This window comes from Semicossyphus pulcher, unplaced genomic scaffold, assembly GCF_022749685.1.
Source record: "Semicossyphus pulcher isolate SPU_LCO1_2020_fin unplaced genomic scaffold, fSemPul1.0.p SCAF_23, whole genome shotgun sequence".
Taxonomy (NCBI): domain Eukaryota; kingdom Metazoa; phylum Chordata; class Actinopteri; order Labriformes; family Labridae; genus Semicossyphus; species Semicossyphus pulcher.
This window is the reverse complement of record NW_027211697.1, coordinates 2,762,202-2,784,302: the sequence shown is the minus strand read 5'-3', so window position 1 is coordinate 2,784,302 and position 22,101 is coordinate 2,762,202. Positions and strand designations below refer to the sequence as shown.

Here is a 22,101-nt window from a genome sequence, read left to right as displayed (position 1 = left end):
GACCCCACATTTTCAAGTCATTATGAAGAATAAAGTATGATTGCATATACTCACAGTGAAAATACAGTTGAATAGCCATGAGTTTAGTCTCTGTGACGTGCCGCTGAAATGAGGGAGATGTGTTTTTTTCATCAGATATACATTGGAACACAAGCTAAATATGTGTGCGATTGTGTGTGTGAGTTGGTTTTGTGACGCTCCCAGGATCCGATCAGAGCTGGAGGTCGAACCAGGGAATGATGAGGTGGCGCTTTCCTCCCTTTCTTCTTCTTTTTCGCCTCTCTTTCTTCCTGAAAGACGGATTGCATTCCATCCTCTTCCCTATTCAAAAAAAAAAAAAAAGGAACAGGCAGACACATGGATAATGTGAAGGTATCTGCAGTGTCTATGTGTGTGTGTGTGTGTGTGTGTGTGTGTGTGTGAAAGAGAGAGAGAGAGAGAGAGAGGAGGAGTGAATTAGAGGCTTGCTTGGCCAGCTTCAGACTGTGCAACGTGTCTGCTGCTGCTGGATCAGATGGCAGAAAGCTGCTGCTCTGGGTCTCCCTGCAGCTCTGCTGCTCCATAATGTCTGCTCTCTGCTTAATTACAGCTCACCTGCAGCCTGGCCGGCGCTGCGCACAGCCTTTTGCAGGGGAGCATCCCACATATAAACCTTTATTTGGACCGGGGGGGAAACTGCAGCCGCTTAAAAAGGGCTTTTATTATTTAGAGCCAATAACAATCATAACGTCTGCAAACCCGGCAATTGTGCAGGTTTCAGCCAACTGCAGCCACTCCACAAAAAATGCAAACATCTGGTTCGCTCATAAGAAGCACTTAAGCTTTTGAACAATCAGCTGCTTTACTTATCTATCTATCTATCTATCTATCTATCTATCTATCTATCTATCTATCTAGGGTGACTCTAGTGGTGTTTGACCCTGTTCACATACAATCTGCTAGTTTCGTCCACTTGCATTGTAGGTAATGTAGGTGTCAAGTATTTGACAATAAAAAGAACAGTGGATTACTAATGAACAAAAACCAATCAAATATGTTGTCAGAGACATTTTACATAATGTGTTTGCTCCTTTATTGGGGGGGGGGGGGGGCACTCCGGCAATTTAGTATTGTGCTCTATAAAGTTTGTTTTCTCACAAAAGACAGATTTTTGAAAGAATGGTTCAAATTAAAGCCTGACACATCCTGAATTTCAGTCCCTAATATGGGCCAACCTCTAAATAAAAGCTGAATCCTACAATTCCCATCATGCAATGTAAAGCTAAGCTGAGCATGTAGCTAGAGCATGCAGATAATTACCAAAAACAGAGCTAAACAGGGCATATTAGACTTACATTCATCAGGTGGTGAGCATGACTCCAAAATAATGCTAATATTTTCTACAAGTGCTGAATGAGTAAATTAGCATTTTTAGCTAACACATTCACCAGATTAAAAGATAAAGAGAACAATTTTGTTCACAAATTGTTTCTGCTGCAAAACATCAGTTAGTACTGGTTTAAATGTTTACATTTATTTCATTTCAAATACATGAATAATATATTGAAGCTGACCGATAAAAGACTCAAGAGTCAATATGGTGCATATTTATCAACTAGTGAGAGGAAATTTAAGAAAATAAAACAGTACAAACAATTTCTTATAACAACTTTTCAGTTAGATTTGTTGACAATGCCAAACATAACACAAATGTATAGTAAGACAGTAGAAACACTGAGGCCTTCCACACCTGAGTTTAACCTCTGAGTTATCATCCGAACTGAATTAGCAACAGAAACAAAAATACACACTGAGCTTAACCTACAAACTAAGCAAACACTTTAAAGCCTGCAGGCATGTTCAGCACATTAACCATCAGATTCCTTAAACCCTGAAACAACTTCAGAAATCTGCAGCAACTGAGACAAATCTACAACCAGTTTAAAAGACTTTCTGCAACCAAGCCTAGAACAAACCCAAACCAGACATTAGTTTGTGAACCAAACTTATCTTAAAGTAGAACTTTTCTAAAAGCCTAAAACTAAAGCCAGGCTACCAGCAGTTGTCTAAAAACTGTCTGAAATCAAAGTGAGTCAGGAAGCAGACCAGAACTAGAAATAAAATGTGGATTAAAAGCCATGGCTGCTGCTGGAGGAGGAGATCCTCCTCCGACCCTCCGATGCTCTTCAGGATCAGGTTTCCTCCTGCTCAGCCCCCCTTCCTGCTCTCATCCAAACTCCAACCCTACTGCTGTGGAATTATGGAAGGAGGGACCTGCTCATTTTCCTTCTTCTTTTCTTCTGTTTTTTTCTCCCTTTGAAGGAGGGGTCCATTCTTGTCTTCCCTAAACGTGAGCGGCAGCAGCTGGGTAATGAGGGTGCGTCCCCACTCGGTCCGGTCCCCAGCACCTCCCAGTTCTTCAGGCTCCCATATAAAAACCCTGGTGGAAAGTTCGTGTAGGCAGTAGGGAGTTTTCTGCTGGGGTCAGGAGGACTGTGAACAGACAAGCGGACCCTGCCCCAAACACCCGTGTATGAGTGGAGTGTAGCAGAAAGAGAAAACATCCCCAACTTTTTTCCTCTCTTGCCTCAAAGAGTCTACATGTCTAGTGGCATCTAGACATGTTCAGCTTTGTGGATTTGCGGCTGGCGCTGCTGCTCAGCGCAGTGGTGCTCCTGGTCAGGGCGCAGGGCGAGGACGACCGTAAGTTTCACCATTGTTTACTGGAGCTTCTAAACCCCTTTTTTGTTTTTTTTTCACTGGTTTTTGAAAGTGGATTTTCTCTTCATGGGCGGACGACTTGCGGAGATCTTAGACAGAGGAGAGAAGAAAGGAAAAAGTCTGAAGTAGATATGAGAACTTTGATGCTTGTGCCTCCTTTATCTCCTCATAGATCACAGTTTACATAGATAAACATGTAGATAGAGATGCTTGTGCAGCTTGTTTAGACACTGCAGTGTGTGCGTAATGCATTGGGCATCTCAAGAAGGCCTCTCCTCCTTTCTCCTTAGGTTTGTTAATGTCTATCCCCCCCTTCCCCCCCCTCCTCCTCCATGCATGCAGAGCGAGTCGCTGCAGGTTTTCCAGGCTTTCCTCCAGGCAAGGTTTTATAGCAGAGACTAGCAGAAATGCATGGTGTGTCTCATTTAAACTCCTACAAGCTGAAGTAATTTCAGAAAGACATTAGCTGTTGTTCTGACTTGAAAAGCCTGGTCCTTCCATGGCATTTTATCAGTTTAAAACCCCCTTACTGCGCTGCCTACACCCCAGTCTCCCAAAGACTGAAGTTGGCCTGAAACCACAAGTTTGGGAGTAAGACTGCAGGCGAAAAAGAAAAAGGCTTTTGCACGCCAACAACAGCAAAAATCTTCGCTTTCCATCAGCAGACACGAGGCAGACAGGGAAAGTTCTTCACAGGCCTGATTGATGTGGCAGAGTCATTCACTGCCTGAAGCCAAGTGTCGAGGTGGCCAGGTGAGAGAGGGAGGAAAACAGAGGGGGGAAAAGAAGAAGAAGGCAGTAGGCATAGTCTTGTCTGGTGGAAACATTTGACCTTTCCAGTCTGAGAAAACTTTTTTCCTTTTTTACTAAAGATCAGATGTGTTTAAAAGTATGTAGCACAGACAGGGAGCTCACAGTGTGTGTGGAAAGAAAGGCCTCTATGGGTGTTTAAACACAAACAATTTCTTCCTGTAAGAGGACAAAGATAATCAGCTCAGCTCTGAAAACAAGAACCAAGAGGGACAAATTCAATTTTTCCAGATGTTCCTCTTGTCTGGAAAGGACTCAGCTGTCTGCCTGTCTATCTGAAGCAGATGTTGTTTCACCCTCTGAACGGTCTTACAGCGCCACCCAGAGGCTCCTCTCCGCACCTGCAGACACATCTGGACGCCACGTCCCCTACACCGCCTCATTTTCCCTCCTCCTCCTCCTCTTCTTCTTTTCCACTCTTTTTTTCTTTCCTCTAATTACAAACATATGCGGACTGTTTCCACCATCTGCTGCCAAGCCGACAGTCTGCAGAGCTGATGCTTTTCCCTCTGAGCTCAGCACTCTGGCATGCTGGGAGATTTATAAGCCTGTGAAGGAGCCCCAGTTTGGGTTTGCTGAGGGACTCACAGCAGCAGCAGGGATGCAGCTCAGGTCGGAAAATGTGACTTTGGGCTAGAGCAGAGGAATGATCGGTTTAACTGTGGTTAAACGGCAGTTTAAAACCCGGAGACGTTTTTTCTCCGTGCGAAGCGATGACGTGACCTGAATCCATACGCAGCACGTCGGTGACCTTTCTGTCACCTCAGCCTTTCCTTCTTCCGGTGCGATTTAGAGGCCACTTCCTGTCCACACGTCTCCACTCCTCCAGCTTTGTGTTTTATTTACTGCGTTAACCACTTTCTCTGTTCCTCGTCATTATTTTGTATGAATATATCAATTATTTTTTCCCAACATGACGAACTTTCTAAACTTCCTTTTATTTCACGTGTAAACTAATAGGCTTTATGAGATGATACTTTTTCATTATTGATATAAATAATGTCATTAACGTATTTTGTAGCCGATACCTCAAGAGCTCAGTCGTAATTTATTACTGAAGAATCTGTTAAAACATAATTCAAATGGCTAGGCTACATGATGAATGCTGTTTAAATTAAGTTCGTTTTATTTTATATTTTATTTATTTGTTTGCTGTCTTTTTTTTCAACTTTTATTTATAGCAAATGTCAATCCTGGATTTACAAATTTCTTGTAATATTTATTTTTGTGCGCGTGTGTTCTGGTTTCTCACCTGTCTCTCTCTGCCGCTCCTCCTCAGGTACGGGCGGAAGCTGCACCTTGGACGGCCAGGTGTTTGCGGACCGGGATGTGTGGAAGCCTGAGCCATGCCAGATCTGTGTGTGCGACAGCGGCACAGTGATGTGCGATGAGGTCATCTGCGAGGACACACCTGACTGCCCAAACCCTGTCATCCCCCACGACGAGTGCTGCCCCATCTGCCCCGACGACGGTATTTTGTTCTACTTTCTCCTATTTACTCTTTATCACTTGGTTTTCATACGTCAATTTTATGAAATCAAAAACTACATGCAATCTTTTTAGACAGTGATTTCCTCTTTTATCAATGTCTTATTTTCTCTACTTTACCTACCACTTCCGGTCTGCCTCACACCTTAAAACTGCTCCATCATGAGTAAACACACTCTTTCTCCTCTTTCATCCACTCACAGTTTCCTCCTGTTATTAGAAACTAAAATCAAACCGTGTGTTTTATCTTTCTTAATCCAACTTTCTATCTCTGTCTGTGTCTTCTCTCTCTGCAGGGTTCAGAGATTCTACGGTTGAGGTAATTATTGATGATTTCATTCATTAGCAGTCTTTCAAATAACTGTATTCATCACTATTATTTAAGGCCTTCCATATACATAAGATTGATCATGACTACCAACTCAAAAACAAAATAATTCAATGACCCAAAAAGACCTAACCGGAATAATTATTGATTGATTCCAATATAAACAATTGATCATTAACGGATGTTAGATTGGGGCATATAATGATCAGGTGTAAGATGATAGTCTAATAGTTCAACTGAATCGAAAGATGATGTTTATTACGAGATCAGATACAGTTAATAGATCAATGATTACATGATCACACATATAATTTATCTTGTCAATCATATTCAGATGTATCAATTACACAATTTACTGTAATCAAACATTATTACATTTTTTTGTTTGTTTGTATCTACAGGGACCCCGGGGAGAGACTGGACCCAAGGGAGATAGGGTAAGTTCACACTGTCGTTAATATTTGGATTTCTGGTCAGCTGAGGGCCATGTGGTGTGTTCGCTGTCTGAGCAGATTCCTGTGTGTTAAGTTGGAGTTAAGGCAGCTATACTGATGTGTGTTTTAAATCAGGCACATGTGGAAACATGACTGAGATCCCCTAAGCCCTGTCAGGCATTCATGATCTTACTTACACCAATGTAAAGAAGTGTTACACGACAACAGAGTGAAGCTTTTGAAGTATGAGCACTCAAATTACAAGATGCAAACAAAAGAACTATACATCTAAAGTGCAAATACTGTTCTTCAAAACTGCACTGAGGGAAATATTTGTACTTTGTGACTTCCACTGCTGAATTTAGTCAATCCTTCTTGTTTGAAGAAGTCCAAATAAGTAACAAAGTTAATTTAAAGCACAAAATTAGCTTTAACAGGGTTCATCATCTACTGAGAGCAGTGAAAAGATGTGGGACTGAAAAAATGCAGATGTCAGGTTGAGACACGCAGACTGTGGGTGAAGCTGTTTTGAAGGGGAAATTCTGTCTTCAAATTTCCTTCAGCTACACAGAGAGTAAAATGTTCTAAGACTTAAGACTTAATGTTTCAAACTAAAAAGTCAAACTGCTGCTCAGTGGAGAAGTCGCTTCTGTATAGATTGATGGAATCTGGAATTTGAATTCATTCATTCATTATTTTACAGATTTCATATTGATTTGATTATTTATTCATAGGATTATCATCGGATATGATTCAGCCAGCTGGCATTTAAATCTGAAACTACTTTGGTCATTTTATTTTGGCAGGTCAGCTCATCTACAGCCTAGTAAAATAGAGTATTTACAATCATTAATATTTCAAGTTTTCTGTAACATTTATTATGATATACACATTATATTACGTTTAATGGAGAAATTATTCCGATCATTTATTTAATGTTTTTGATGATGATAAAATTACCTATAGAGCAAGACTATTACCCACTTCCTGTATCCTGATGTCACATGGCAAATGCCAGTCCCTCCTGGTTGGTCACATGATCAGTCTGCTTCTCCTGAGGTGGCCACTGCTCTCCTCACTATAGGGCAAGTGAGCCTGTCAGGACACACATAGCAAACAAGATATTATACACAAGAATCTGTTCTGATGATGCAACAAGAGTTCAAGCAGTCATGTGTCTGGGGTGGATGTTGTGTTTTCCTCTCTCTGTTTATGTCTGTCTGCATTCGAGCCCTGCATTCAGGTGACTTTGACACATGAGCCTGACCCCCTCTGTCTGTCTTGCCCCTGCAGGGTCTTCCTGGTCCCCCTGGTAACGATGGTATCCCCGGCCAGCCTGGAGTGCCTGGACCTCCCGGCCCCCCTGGACCCCCCGGCCTCGGTGGAGTAAGTTTTTTTGTATTTTTGTAAAATTTGCCAGTTGTAAGCCAAACAGGGCAGGAAAAACATCATAGGACTCATGCATGAACCTCTTGTAAATTACATAGGTGTGGCATCATATCAACTCTCTAAAGTCACTTAATGTAACTTTTTATTCTGTGGTAGTAAGACTAATTGAGAGCACAAAAAACAGCCATGAACATCCACCAGTCTGAATATAGTTTTGTCCATCTCATCATCCCAGAACATGTACATGATTCGTGTAGGTGTATAGATGGCATTGTCACACCACAGCCTCAGGCAGTTTCAAATGTCTTTGTGATGTTATGTTGGTGAATTAGTCCACTATACACAACAAAATAGACTAATGCAAACATGCTGGGTGTGAACACAGCTTCAGAGAAAACAGGAGGTGCTGGGAAAATCTAAGATTAAGCTCAAGCTATTGAGCAACTCTATGGTCCCTCACAGAACCCAGTTTTGCTTTCAGTCTGGGTCAGAAGGTCAGAAGTCCAAGAAGGTAAATGCTCAGGGAGGAAAAGCAGAGATGTTCTGGACACTCTGATCCATTAGTGGATTCGTGTGTTGCAGAATGAATAAATTTAGCATGCTAAAAATGCAAAGAATCGATCAATTATGCCCATACACTTCTTTTATTATTTCTAAGCATGCTAAGCTAACACAGGCTAATTTTGTATTCTTATGTAGACTTCAGAATTGTGTCACATGCTATTTTACTAGGCTAAGCTGACATGACATGTCAATTCGACTAACATGCTATTTTACCACATATAGCTTATACACAATCCTATGATTCAGTTTACCATTTCCTCCTTTCCTGTTTAATTTTGCTTTCTTGTGTAGAATCTTATCATTGACACATTTGCTAATTCACCAGGCTAAGCTAGTATAGAATTTACCACTGGGTCACATACATTTTAACGATAAAGACGTAATTTCTTACTGACCACAACATACCAATACATACAACCACAAATCTCCGTTCTAAGTGACCATGCTAAGCTAACAGACACTTATAAGATGTATCTCAACTCTGATTGCATATCTCCATCTGCTACATGGCGCTTATGTGTTTCCCAGTGGCATCTGTGGTCGGTAACAACAGTAGCATCCAAAGACACTTCATTGTGCCCAAAGAAATCCTACATTATCACAATGCAAGTGATGAGGTCAAAGGTCGCTTAAGGATCTAGGCTGATACAGGAGTGACGGGAACACAATATCTAGGATTTTGAATCAGACTGGAATGCTCCAACATTTTGTTGGTCTGAATTGTTCAATATATGAAACTATGGCTTATGTATGCAGCGAAATAGATTTTTACCTTGTTGTGACGATGTGTGCAAGTGATTTAAAATGTAATTGTCAGACTATATGTGACTCACAGCAGATTGATTATAGTATTGTAGTATAGTAACATTTCTATTTGCTTTTTCCAGAACTTCTCCCCTCAGATGTCTGGTGGCTACGATGACAAATCTCCTGCCATGCCTGTGCCTGGACCCATGGTAGGATACACACACAAACTGAAAAAAGCACCGTCATTTCACTGATAATCATGCTGATGCAGTATCTAAACTTGCCTTGTTTGATTGACAGGGCCCAATGGGACCCCGTGGACCCCCTGGATCTCCTGGTTCTAGCGTAAGTACATCACTTACTCCTTACTCGACTCGAACTGTTTAAAAATTTAAAGCCTGTAAGATGAGACAGCATGAGTCCCACATACATCATTATGACATCACCGCAGTTGGCATGAAGACAGTGCCAAAATATCCCTGACTCATTTCATTAATTGCGCCTGAGTTCACTTCCTAATGAAAGCAAAAACAGTGGCACTATCTTCATTGTAATTGTATTATTGACACAAAAACACACGCGGACACAATCCCTGTGTTTATTGCTAAATAGCTTATAGCTAATGTCTATTCACAGTTGGCTGTTTCTGTCGAGTATCAGGGGTCACAAATGAGGCAAAAAAAATTGCTTTGACACACCTGAGTCTCACCTGCAGCTCACAGAGGCTGAACCATGACCAAACAATAGATAGATAGATAGATAGATAGATAGATAGCGTGTTTGGCTTGGATCAAAATACCAGGAAGCATCATTCAAACATTAAAGCTAACGGGTTAGCTTTGACATTCAGAGATTCATGACTTTGACCAATCAACACAGGAGGCTAGCAGATCTTTGACTGTAGCTGAAGCTAACCAGGACTTAAGATACACTAACGACTAAGATAAGAGGTTATTTAAGGAGACTGTTGCCATATAATGAGAGAGATAGTGTCCGGTTATTGTCATTAATTACAAGTTAATTATAAATTCTGCTACTCTTACCACCCAAGCTAACAGCAGCCATGAATCAAAGATACCTCATTAAGTCACAGGCAGCTAGCTGCCATGCACACATGAATGTGTATGTGTGTTCATTTAAATCTAACAAAGAGTGTTGTAATGTTGGTTTAAGGATAGTGTGTGATTGTGTTTATGTGTGTTTCCCCTTACAGGGACCTCAGGGATTCACTGGCCCCCCTGGTGAGCCCGGAGAGGCTGGAGCTTCTGTGAGTATTACAATCATGGGCACAACTACACAGCACCTTTGTTGTCTGTGGCCATTCTTACCTTTTGTGTGTGTCTTTCTCTACAGGGTGCCATGGGTCCCCGTGGACCTGCTGGACCCCCTGGAAAGAACGGAGAGGATGTGAGTAGACTGGATATGCTCATATTCACCACCTATATCTTAGTTTACTTTTAAGAATTACTTTTATCCATCTGCTGATCCCCCCCTTTTCTTCTCCTAGGGTGAGTCTGGCAAACCTGGTCGTGGTGGTGAGCGTGGACCTTCTGGCCCACAGGTGAGTTGCCATGGCCATGTACATCTTATGGATATCATGTAAAAAACAACATAGCTCTGATAATAATTTCTTGTTTAATAATTTGTGTCTCCTATTTCTTATCTTTCTCTCAGGGAGCTCGTGGTTTCCCCGGAACCCCCGGTCTGCCCGGAATCAAGGGACACAGAGTGAGTCAGAGCTTTCATCTCCTCACCCGGCAAAATCAAAATCAACCATGTGGCATCTCTGTAGACTTAATCTGTGTGTCTCTTCTTCTCTGTAGGGATTCAGCGGTCTGGATGGTGCTAAGGGAGACACTGGCCCTGCTGGACCCAAGGTAATTGTCCCTGTCAATACTCTGTCACGGTGTATAATTAATGTACATTTTGAACACCCGAGTTGGTACTACAAAAAAAGGTAGCAGGAAAGGTTGAAAAGTACAGCACTAACAGTTATGCTAAGTACTAGGTAGTAGCACCTGTATCTATAGTGCTAAAAGCATTAGCAGTAGCACTGATATAACTGTGGTAAAAGTACTAGTTGTAGTATTAATGTGGCACTCCAATGAGCAGAATTGCATTTTGAAAAAGTTTGGGCGACATAAGCTAAGATATCCTGATTTTAGTCATTAAATTTGGCTCAAACTTGCTCCTGCATTTCCCAATATGCATCTGATAAATGTCCATTTCTTTCAAGCTTCAAGTACACATGTAGGGTTAGGGTAATACAGGCTTTCTGCTAAAAAAAATTGTAGTCCTTAAACCCAAGCCAAGATGACACGTACTTCTTAATATTAACTGTGGTCACAGTAGTGTTACAAAAAGTAGTAGCAGCCATTGTAGTAGTTAGATAAGCAGCCATATTAGCTAATGGCAACTATGTTAGCTACATATTAGCTATTAGCAGCTATGTTAGCTTATTTGGCTAATAAAAGCCATATTGGTTACTTGAATTTATATTAAGTAATGATAGTAAAGTTGCTGTTGTTCTTAACACCTGCCTGTTTGTTCATGTATGTTTAGGGAGAGGGTGGAGCCCCTGGTGAGAATGGAACCCCTGGTGCTATGGTGAGTTATTACCCTCTATCTTTGCTGTGTAGCTGCCATTTTGGATTAACCCTCCCTTCCACTTGCTTTAAAGAGTATAACTGACTGACTCTTTGTTTCTCTGTCACAGGGACCTCGTGGTCTGCCTGGTGAGAGAGGTCGCGCTGGTGCTTCTGGAGCTGCTGTGAGTTCACACACACTAATACACTCTCACAGAACTACTAAAATGAATTAGTCGGTCAATGAACAGATAAACCAATCATGTTTGTTTGTGTGCTGCAGGGAGCTCGTGGTAACGATGGTGCTGCTGGTGCTGCTGGACCTCCAGTAAGTCTTTCATTTTCAAGCTTAGATTAATCTTAAATTTAGTCGCTAAATTCTTATTGTGAAGGTATTGATTGTTCCTGCATTTTATACAAAGCAGTTTAGCTCTTTCTGCTAAAAGCTCATTCAAACCAAAAGATGTTCTCTGTTAGCTGTGGTTAATTCATTCTTTATCTTATTGTTCCTTATCAGGGTCCCACTGGCCCCGCTGGACCCCCTGGATTCCCTGGTGGCCCTGGAGCCAAGGTACTGCCATGACAAAAATAATCAAAAAATAATACATTTTGCTTTGTCCAATTTCTTCTTCTCTTCTCTCTGAGAGGTTGTTGCCGTCATCAGAAACTTACTGATCCGACTTTGGCACATTTCTCTTTAATATAATTGACCCTTAATATTGCCCCCCAGAGAGGTCACATGGGTTCATATTAGGTAATCTAACCTGCATAGAAACATACAGCAGCCCAAAAAGCAGCAAAGGAAATGGAAACGTTTCTCACATCTGGAAAAATACTACTGTATTATCTTGTATAAGAACTGCAAAAGCTATATATGATAGGACAATTATTTTGTAGCAGTGCTTTATAATGTAAATATGCAATGTGGAATGGGGACACAGCTTTAATTTTGGCTACTTGTTGACTTCTGTCTATAGAGATTGATTCCATGAGCATTATAACACATGCTCATTAAAACACCACCAAGCTGGCTTTTAAATTTTTTCTATTATTTAATTTTTAAATTGAACACAGTGTAGCTCATGATCTCTATTTTCATATTTTTCTTTTCTACAATCTTTTGCCTTTCATCACTTTTTTTTTTCATTTGTCATCCCTTCTGCTAGTCTTGAATAATGTTAGGGTTGGTCACCATCATTTAAGTGAACCCTTCCTTTCCCCTCTGAACAGGGAGACGCCGGAGCTCAGGGTGGTCGTGGATCCGAGGGACCCGCTGGATCCCGTGGTGAGCCTGGTAACCCCGGACCTGCTGGCCCCGCTGGACCTTCTGTAAGGACAAACGCTACATTTTTACAACAGATTTTCTCAATGATAATATAATGGCACCCACTTCATTCAAAAGACCTGCTTGTCTTTTGTTAATGAACCTCCGTTTCCTTTCTTCTCTCACAGGGAAACCCCGGTCTTGATGGAGCCGCTGGAGCTAAGGGACTTCCTGTGAGTATCTCTCTCAACACTCCTACTTCTTAAGCATGACAGGGTTGAGGGTTTGAATCCCTTTATGGCTCAAAAAGATGAGCAAAGCAGCCCATTTAGCAGTTTTAAATGCATTGTAGCCATAGACAATCATTACTGGCTTCACAGCATAATGTGACTGTTTTGTTGCTATCTGCTGCCACCTGCAGGGTGCTGGTGGAGTTGCTGGAGCTCCCGGTTTCCCCGGACCCCGTGGACCCCCCGGACCTCAGGGTGCTGCTGGTGCCCCCGGATCCAAGGGTAACACTGTAAGTACATTTCTGTCTTATGTTTTATTAATGTTGTGTTAAAATTAATCCAAGTTATTGGTTATTTATCTGTTTTTTTTTCTGTTAATTTCTGTTCTGATTAGTTGGTGAATTGGTGTTTTTGTTTGTTTTTTGTTTATGTTTATGTTGTTGTTTATTCCCTTTTTCCTCTCTAGGGTGAGGCTGGTGCCCCAGGATCCAAGGGAGAGGCTGGTGCCAAGGGAGAGGCTGTAAGTTGATATTCACAACAGTCAGCATGGCACACCGCTCTGTATACACACACACATATAAATACACATTCAGCCTCTTATATCATCTGTGTGTGTGTGTGTGTTTTTTTTTTATCAAGGGTGCTCCCGGAGTTCAGGGACCCCCAGGACCTTCTGGTGAGGAGGGCAAGAGAGGAGCAAGAGGAGAGCCTGGCGCCGCAGGAGGACGTGGAGCTCCTGGAGAGAGAGTATGCATCTCACCTCATATTCACAATATTATACTGTCTTTTGACGAAAATGAATTATTCTTACTTTAGTGCAGGTACAGACATAGCTGATGTAATTTAAAGGGGGAAAGGTTTTCCTAGCGCAGGCCACCTGATGCAGACACATCTGTCTTATTGGGACCATAGAAGTAAACTCTCTACTGCCCCCTGCAGGGCCGGAAATGACAATAACTGTAATTGCAGGAAAACTCCCTGATCTGGCCCATAATGCATCATGTTTTGGCAATGGTTATCACTGCTAATAGCGCTAACCAAGGTGTGCTTAATTCTCTCTACAGGGCGGCCCTGGAGGACGTGGTTTCCCTGGATCTGATGGCCCTGCTGGAGCCAAAGTGAGTGAAGCACACACAAATGATGCGTCCTTTCATTTCACTTACAATCATTGAGATACTTCAGCTCATTGTTTGCACTTTTCTCTCCACAATCATAGGGTGCTAGTGGTGAGCGTGGTGCCCCTGGTGCTGTTGGACCCAAAGGATCCACTGGTGAGACTGGCCGCACTGGTGAGGGCGGTCTGCCTGGAGCTAAGGTGAACTTCCTGTCTGTCACATAATTGTCAGAAACATGTATTCACTGCACAGGCCTTTTTCTGACCTCTGACCTCTGTCTGTAGGGTATGACTGGTAGCCCTGGCAGCCCTGGACCTGACGGCAAGATGGGACCTGCTGTAAGTTCATGTCCATGATAATATTTTGATCTTACTCTAATGAAAACATTGACCTTTTGTTTTTATCTTTATTGTAATTCTTTATTAATCCTCGTTTCCAGGGAGCTGCTGGACAAGATGGTCGCCCCGGACCCCCTGGCCCCGTTGGAGCCAGAGGCCAGCCCGGAGTCATGGGATTCCCCGGACCCAAGGGAGCTGCTGTGAGTAATTTCTTTACTGCTACACAGTGTCTTTGATCATATATTAAGAAATGACAATGGTCTCCAGATCTTTGGTAACAATGCTTTTCTTCTCCTGTCTGTAGGGTGAGGGTGGAAAGCCCGGTGAGAGAGGAGTGATGGGACCCACTGGCCCTGCTGTAAGTTTCTACTCTCTGCCTCTCTCTGAGTCTCTCATGTTTTCCTGTAATGCATAACAACTAGAGCGTGTGTAAACGCCTGCCATCTTTCTACCCAGGGTGCCCCAGGAAAGGACGGTGATCTTGGTGCTCAGGGTGCCCCCGGACCTGCTGTAAGTAAAATGCCCTCAAACCCCCGCAATAAGTCATTCTGGTACATTGCCTTACCTTTGGACATTTTCTGTCAGCTCTAACAGTTCTTCTCTTGCTCATCCTCAGGGACCCTCTGGTGAGAGAGGAGAGCAGGGAGCCGCTGGAGGTCCTGGATTCCAGGGTCTTCCTGGACCCCAGGGTGCTGTTGGTGAGTCTGGCAAGCCCGGAGAGCAGGTACTGAAAGAGATATGATTGATTAAGATACCTAACCCATTCAATACTTTCTAGTTAATTAACACCTAATTGCCTCTCTGTTAACTAGGGTCTGCCTGGTGAAGCTGGAGCCCCCGGACCTGCTGGAAACAGAGTAAGTCACTCATCATCATCATCATACCCATCACGTTTATAATCACCCAGCAGTCTGCTTCTGCAGTCCTGATTGAGAGGCTCATTTAGTTTACATGAACATTCTGATATTAATGCTAATAGGCTAAAGTTAGCTTTTAACAGGCCAGAACTAAGAAATGTTGGTTAGCTATGTACATAGCATGGCTAGTTTTAACAACATTGAAAAAGAACTTAGAAAACAACGGAGTACCTACAATATGGCCGCCCAAGGAAAGGCCCTCTACAAAAAGCCTTGCTACAAGATACATTGTTAAGGACATCTGTTTTAAGACTTTTGCTTTAAATGTTGCTCTAAAACAGATAAATGATGTTCTCAGAGGAAGCTTTCCATTTCACATAAGTACCTGAATATTTTGACCACTCTCTCACTAGACTTACCTAACTCTCTGCCATCATTTCCCCCCCAGGGCGACAGAGGATTCCCCGGTGAGCGTGGTGCATCTGGACCTGCTGGACCCGCTGGTGGCCGTGGAGCCCCCGGATCTGCTGGAAACGATGGTGCTAAGGTAAACCCTCGAAGCCCTGAATGAAGAGAACTTGGTGGTCTTCTTGTTGATTTGATGTGTAACCTCATGCTCTCTTCCTCCTCCTCTTCTTCTTTAGGGAGATGCTGGTGCCCCTGGTGCTCCCGGAGCTCAGGGTGCCCCCGGACTGCAGGGAATGCCTGGTGAGCGCGGTGCTGGTGGTCTTCCAGGACTGAGAGGAGACAGAGTGAGTGTCACAATGATATTCCTAATACTACCAATATTAGCAATACAGGGTGGCACGACTCTAAGATGCTTCCGGGATCGTCATATTCAGCCACAGAAAGCGCTCAGTGTTAAATAATCTGATGTATGAAACCCCAGTCTGTATAACTCAGTCTCCCACTCCATCAAATCCCCCAGGGTGACCAAGGAGCCAAGGGTGTCGATGGTGCTGGTGGTAAGGATGGCCCCCGTGGTTTGACTGGACCCATCGGACTTCCCGGACCTGCTGGAGCCAGCGGAGACAAGGGAGAGCCTGGCGCACAAGGAGCAGTTGGACCTGCTGGAGCCCGCGGAGGGCCTGTAAGTACCCCCTAATTTTCTGTGAGGAGCAGAAGATGAAGCTCTCAAGATGATTGGCCCTTCTCTCTTGTATTCCCTGGCTGACTCTTCTTTCCCCTCTTCTTCCTCAGGGTGAGCGTGGAGAGGCCGGACCACCTGGACCTGCTGGATTCGCCGGACCTCCTGTAAGTCCTAGCTTCTCTTACTGATTATGTTTAATTTTTTATTGAAGCTTCAGCACCGATTTTGCCGAAAAATTATATCTTTCTATCCATCTACCGTTATTCCACCACAGGGTGCTGATGGACAGGCTGGTGCTAAGGGAGAGGCTGGAGATAATGGTGCTAAGGGAGATTCTGGTCCCCCCGGCCCATCTGGACCTACTGGTGCTCCTGGACCTCAGGTTTGTTAAGTCATACATTCACACCTCACCATAGTGCATATAAGCCTTTAGGTAAGAGTGAACATGAAGAAGTCACCATGGCTACTGGTCTTCCGAAGTAAACTGACTCTATGTTGTGTCTTTTTAGGGTCCCGTTGGAAACAATGGCGCTAAGGGAGCTCGCGGACCTGGTGGACCTCCTGTAAGTCACCAACACTTCTTTTTGTCTCTCAAGATGACCTGATGAAGCCATTTTCCCAGCTACAGTCAACTTACTGACCTCTCTCTATCTCCCTAGGGTGCTACTGGCTTCCCTGGTGCTGCTGGCAGAGTTGGACCTCCCGGCCCCTCTGTAAGTCACTCACTAATGTTAGCAGCACTTCTTGTGGAAGGGCTCGGCGTCTGGGATGGTTTTAAGCAATGTTTGTTTTCCTCTAATAGGGCAACCCTGGACCTGCCGGACCTCCCGGACCTGGTGGCAAAGAAGGACAAAAAGGAAACCGTGGTGAGACTGGTCCTGCTGGTCGCACTGGTGAGATGGGCGCTGCTGGACCACAAGGAGCACCAGGAGAGAAGGGTAGCCCTGGTGGTGAGGGTGCTACTGTAAGTTCACAGAACAATCTAGAATGCCAGTGAACGTAGCCCCTGATTTGATGCAGACATTGTTTAGTTGTTACTTGATGTCAGTTTGTGCAACTCTACATCTTGATGTCTAACCACTTTATCTTTGCAACTCTCTGTCGCCCCCTGCAGGGTCAACCTGGTCTGCCTGGATCTGCAGGTCTTGCTGGAATGCGTGGTATTGTTGGTCTGCCCGGACAGTCAGGAGAGAGAGGTTTCCCTGGTCAGAACGGACCTGCTGTGAGTTATTGGTGTTACTGTGAAAAAACTCCACAGTGGATTTGATAAAACTAGAATACCAAATCATCTTTAATCTTAATGATGTCTACAACCAAACATTAGTCCAAATCCAGAAACATTTCCCGATAATGTGAAGATAAAAGCAAAACAATTGAGAATGGTTGGGAAATGCCTCTGATTCATTCCAATAAGTTTCATCAATAAGGAAAACTTGACTGACTCTGTCCGTGTCACCCACAGGGAGAGTCTGGAAAACCAGGACCATCTGGCCCCAGTGGTGAGCGCGGACCCCCTGGACCAATGGGACCCTCTGGACTGGCTGGAGCCCCTGGCGAGCCTGGACGTGAGGTATGAAGAAGCCATACCTGCACACAGAGGCCATCTCTCTGCCTTGCCTGTTCTGGTGTGTGTATATGAGTCCACTCTAATCAGTACACTGCTGTTTCTTCAGGGAAGCCCTGGTAACGAGGGATCCTCTGGACGTGACGGATCTGCTGGACCCAAGGTGAGTTCAAATTGCTACCAGAGCGCTCACTCATTCTCAAGTTAAACGGTTGACAGCTGAGCTAGATTTGGTTTTCCAACTGGAGGTGACTTTGACACAGTAAAGTTTGCATGTAGCTCCAGCATCTCCTTTAGCATTAGCTAAACCAGCCTGCTCTGTTATTTAGCAAATAACATGCTAACTACTGCGGCCTCTTCTGGATACTGAGCATGTACTGTGCTATACTAGCTGAAAACCTATCAAACTAATTCAGAACCATGGCGCTAAACATTCTTTATACATGGATAGATACACCAAACAAAGCTGCCACTTAGTTTCTCCATGGCCAAAAATCTGTTAGACCCTTGTATAGAAATGTTTTGTTTTATCTGAGCCTTTACTCTATAGCAGCCATTTACATCCCTTGAACAAATGACTGATGAAATACAATGATTTTGTCTTTGCGTTTCAGGGAGACCGTGGAGAGAGTGGCCCCGCTGGAGCCCCTGGTGCCCCTGGACCCTCAGGTGCCCCCGGACCCGTCGGACCCGCTGGAAAGGGTGGTGACCGTGGAGAGACTGTGAGTGACCAAACCATTTTTCGTTCTTCAGAACATGTTGATAAAACTTGCCACTTTTACTAGGTTGATTGTAGATGGGAGCAAAGCTTGTGTTTAACTGCAGCCTTCCTCGACATTAAACTGACTTTTGGATGTTTCAGGGATCTGCTGGCCCCGCTGGCCCTGCTGGCCCTGCTGGACCTCGTGGCCCTTCTGTGAGTACACACACATCTGCTCCATCAATACACCACCACAATAGATGAAACAGCTTGCTTTATGCAGTTTTTCCCTCCTAACAGGGAGCTAATGGACTTCGTGGAGACAAGGGAGAATCTGGAGAGGCTGGAGAGAGAGGCATGAAGGGACACAGAGGATTCACTGGAATGCAGGGAGCTCCCGGACCTGCTGTATGTAACTCTACACCTGCCTTCAAATATGGAAACAACACATACAATATAGGAACAGTAATTCTGACTGTCCTGTTTTTATTTTTGAACACACAGGGAGCTTCTGGAGAGCAGGGACCCGCTGGTGCTGCTGGACCCGCTGGACCAAGAGTGAGTGAACTAAGCTTAGAGCAGTATTGCGTTTAAATATTTGCTTTAACTCCGAGTGTTTGGAGAAACTGCCTTTCAAAGACTTTAAGGTTCTCCTTAATGCTGTTTGCAGGGCGCATCTGGATCTGCTGGTTCTGCTGGTAAGGATGGTATGTCTGGCCTCCCTGGACCCACTGGACCTCCCGGACCTCGTGGACGCTCTGGAGAGATGGGACCTGCTGTAAGTCCCAACTATACACCAACTTCTCTCTATTTATTTTTTTAACTAAGGGAATATAGAGGTTGGGATTTTGACGATGCACCACAAAGCCTTTACCTCCTATAAAATATCCTCCTTCTTCTCTCTCATCTCTCAGGGTCCTCCAGGACCTCCTGGACCTCCCGGCGCACCCGGTGCCTCTAGCGGCGGATTCGACTTTGGCTTCATCTCCCAGCCACGTGAGAAGGCTCCCGATCCCTTCCGCATGTTCCGCGCTGATGATGCTAACGTTCTCCGCGATCGTGACCTCGAGGTTGATGGTACCCTGAAGAGCCTGAGCCAGCAGATCGAGCAGATCCGCAGCCCTGATGGAACCCGCAAGAACCCTGCCAGAACCTGCAGGGACCTTAAGATGTGCCACCCAGACTGGAAGAGCGGTGAGTAGAGGGCTTGAGAGGAAGTGGGATGAGTGGGTAATGGTAGAATAAGGAAAGAAAAATGTGCCTGGCATGGAGGCCATTCTCCAACTTTGACTTTTCTGACCTTGTCCTCTCTGAACTTCTTGCTCTCCAGGCGAGTACTGGATTGACCCTGACCAGGGCTGCACTCAGGATGCCATCAAGGTCTACTGCAACATGGACACCGGAGAGACCTGCGTAGCACCAACTCAGCGTAAGGTTGACCAGAAGAACTGGTACGTCAGCAAGAACATCAAGGAGAAGAAGCACGTCTGGTTCGGAGAGGCTATGACCGACGGCTTCCAGGTAAAAACCTTAAACCATCCATCAATTTTAGTATCCAAGTCCATTTCTTCTTCCCTACCTCAACATTTCAGTTCCTCCATCCTCTACCCCTCTTCTCCACTACCTCCCCATGTCTTATGCCCTCTTTTTCCCCTCCTTGTTCAGTCAGTAACATTTCTTCCCTCCTCTTTCCTGCACAGTTCGAGTACGGAAGCCAGGGCTCTCAGCCAGAGGATGTCAACATCCAGCTGACCTTCCTGCGTCTCATGTCCACTGAGGCATCCCAGAACATCACCTACCACTGCAAGAACAGCGTCGCTTACATGGACGCCACCGCCGGCAACCTCAAGAAGGCCCTGCTCCTCCAGGGCTCCAACGAGATCGAGATCAGAGCCGAGGGCAACAGCCGCTTCACCTACAGCGTCCTGGAAGACGGATGCACGGTGAGAAAACTTTAGTCGAAATTTTCCAACAAGTCCCTCTTACCGCTAAATTAGCTGTAAATGCTAAACCTGAAAAGATAGGAAAAAACAGTAGGTAGGAGGTCTAGGGTCAGAGGTCACAATTCAGCAGGTTTCCATCCATCCTGGTGGTAATGAAGTAAACTTGACATCAAACATGCATGCTAGCTACTGCAGCAAATTTTGCGGCTCATGTTCTATAAACAAAAGTTAAGACAAAGCAGGAGAAATGTTTTAAATATCCAACTGGTAACTATGCAGCAGCCATTTTGAAAGCTGATCCTAACTCGCCTTTCTTCTTCCCTCCATCCAGTCACACACCGGTACATGGGGCAAGACAGTCATCGACTACAAGACATCGAAAACATCTCGCCTGCCCATCATTGATATCGCTCCTATGGATGTTGGTGCTCCAGACCAAGAGTTCGGCCTTGAAGTTGGACCCGTCTGTTTCTTGTAAAAAGAGAAATCTGGACTTGAAATTGTTGTTGTGTGTGTGTGTGTGTTTTATTTTTCCTAGCAGTCATCTCTCTCTAAAAAAACCCCAACCAAAACGTTCCTCTAATGCCATTTTTCTGAAAAATACGACCCACAACTCGTGATTCTACGAGTTTCCATTTGGCCGTTGTTGCAATGGTCCACTTTGCCTAAAACCTGCACTTCAACAAGATGCCGGCAATGCGGCGGAGTCTGCATCGTCGTGTTCGGGACCACTACTTTTTTTTGTTTCTGACTCTTGTTTTTTTTTGTTTTTTTTTATCATCACCAACACCAAGGATCCTGTAAAGAAGACATTTTGTTTCACTGGCAACAAGAAAATAATATATGCTTCTGTAAAGTGTAAAAATTTACTTCCCCTCTTCAACCGGCCGAACCAGGCCTCTCTGGAGTTTACAGAAACCAACAGAAACACACAGGTGACTTTTGTATTTTTATACACCACTGCAGTGAGAGGAATGAAAGGACAGTCCCAACAGACAGAACCCAATTGCTTTGTACCACGTTTCCGGTGTTGATGAATAAACGGTGAAACTGACAGCCATGTTTGTCTCTGTTGTTCTCCCCCCCCCCCCCCCCTCCACCTCCCCTAGACAACACTGACAACCTCCTCCTCCTCATCCGCTGATGTTGTAGCTGTTGTGATTTTGTTGTTTGTTGTGGTTGCTCTCTTGTTTGTTCCTTTCAGCTTTACCCTTTCTTTTTTTTTAAAAAGTCACATTAAAACCACCAGCAGAGAAACATGGGTTCTTACCTCTTTTTTGATTAAAAAAAAAAAAAATCCTCTGGCTACCTCAGAAAAGCAAGGATTTCATGTTGTAGAGGAAGGGCCCGGTTTTGTGTGAAGTGAAGCCTGCAGTTGTTGTGACGGTTAGCGGGGTAGTCAACGTTTACTTTAAAAGAAGCAGGAACAGCTAAAACTTAAGGTGCTATTCTTTGAGGTCACTCTGGTGTGGCAGGGCCCTCTTGGTGCTAAAATTAAACCATGGTTTTTATTCTTGGTGTCTAGAACGAGACAAACTTTCTTATTTCAGGCCTTGGTAGAGCTGGTCAATTTCATGCTCTGTTTCTGAGCTCAAGTGAACACACTTGGTTTTTATGTTTTGAACTTCCCCACCACCTTACTGTCATTTAAACTCTTCTCCAGCCTGACATCCAAATATCTGTTGTAGTTTTCTTGTTTTTTTTGTTTTGGTGAATTTTCTCAAAAAAAGATTTCAATCAAGTTTTTTTTTTTTTTAAATGCACAAAAAGAGAGCCATCAGCAAAGAGTTTGTGAGAGAGGACAGACAGACACACCCATGAGTGAAAACACCACAAGGATCTGTACCTATTTTGTATATGTATAATAAATTGAGATGTTTTTAATTATTTTGAATGCTGAAATAAAGCATGTTAAGTGGTCTAACATTGAATCCTGCCTATTTCCCTGAGTGACT

General features: G+C 44.0%; 1 protein-coding gene across 1 annotated transcript; it reads left to right on the top strand.

The window, feature by feature from the left end:
- Positions 1-2,436: 2,436 nt before the first annotated feature.
- On the top strand, positions 2,437-22,077 carry col1a1a (collagen, type I, alpha 1a). Its single transcript, XM_069674295.1, has 49 exons — positions 2,437-2,682; positions 4,790-4,981; positions 5,295-5,317; positions 5,728-5,763; positions 7,054-7,146; positions 8,601-8,669; positions 8,761-8,805; positions 9,674-9,727; positions 9,814-9,867; positions 9,968-10,021; positions 10,135-10,188; positions 10,284-10,337; positions 11,023-11,067; positions 11,177-11,230; positions 11,329-11,373; positions 11,563-11,616; positions 12,276-12,374; positions 12,498-12,542; positions 12,731-12,829; positions 13,006-13,059; positions 13,179-13,286; positions 13,604-13,657; positions 13,756-13,854; positions 13,939-13,992; positions 14,094-14,192; positions 14,297-14,350; positions 14,449-14,502; positions 14,609-14,716; positions 14,805-14,849; positions 15,298-15,396; positions 15,494-15,601; positions 15,778-15,939; positions 16,050-16,103; positions 16,214-16,321; positions 16,449-16,502; positions 16,599-16,652; positions 16,742-16,903; positions 17,054-17,161; positions 17,402-17,509; positions 17,613-17,666; positions 18,118-18,225; positions 18,366-18,419; positions 18,504-18,611; positions 18,708-18,761; positions 18,874-18,981; positions 19,118-19,397; positions 19,534-19,724; positions 19,904-20,146; positions 20,478-22,077. Exons 1-49 carry the CDS (start codon positions 2,601-2,603, stop codon positions 20,622-20,624), a joined length of 4,344 nt encoding a protein of 1,447 aa, XP_069530396.1. The 5' UTR covers positions 2,437-2,600; the 3' UTR covers positions 20,625-22,077.
- Positions 22,078-22,101: the final 24 nt, after the last annotated feature.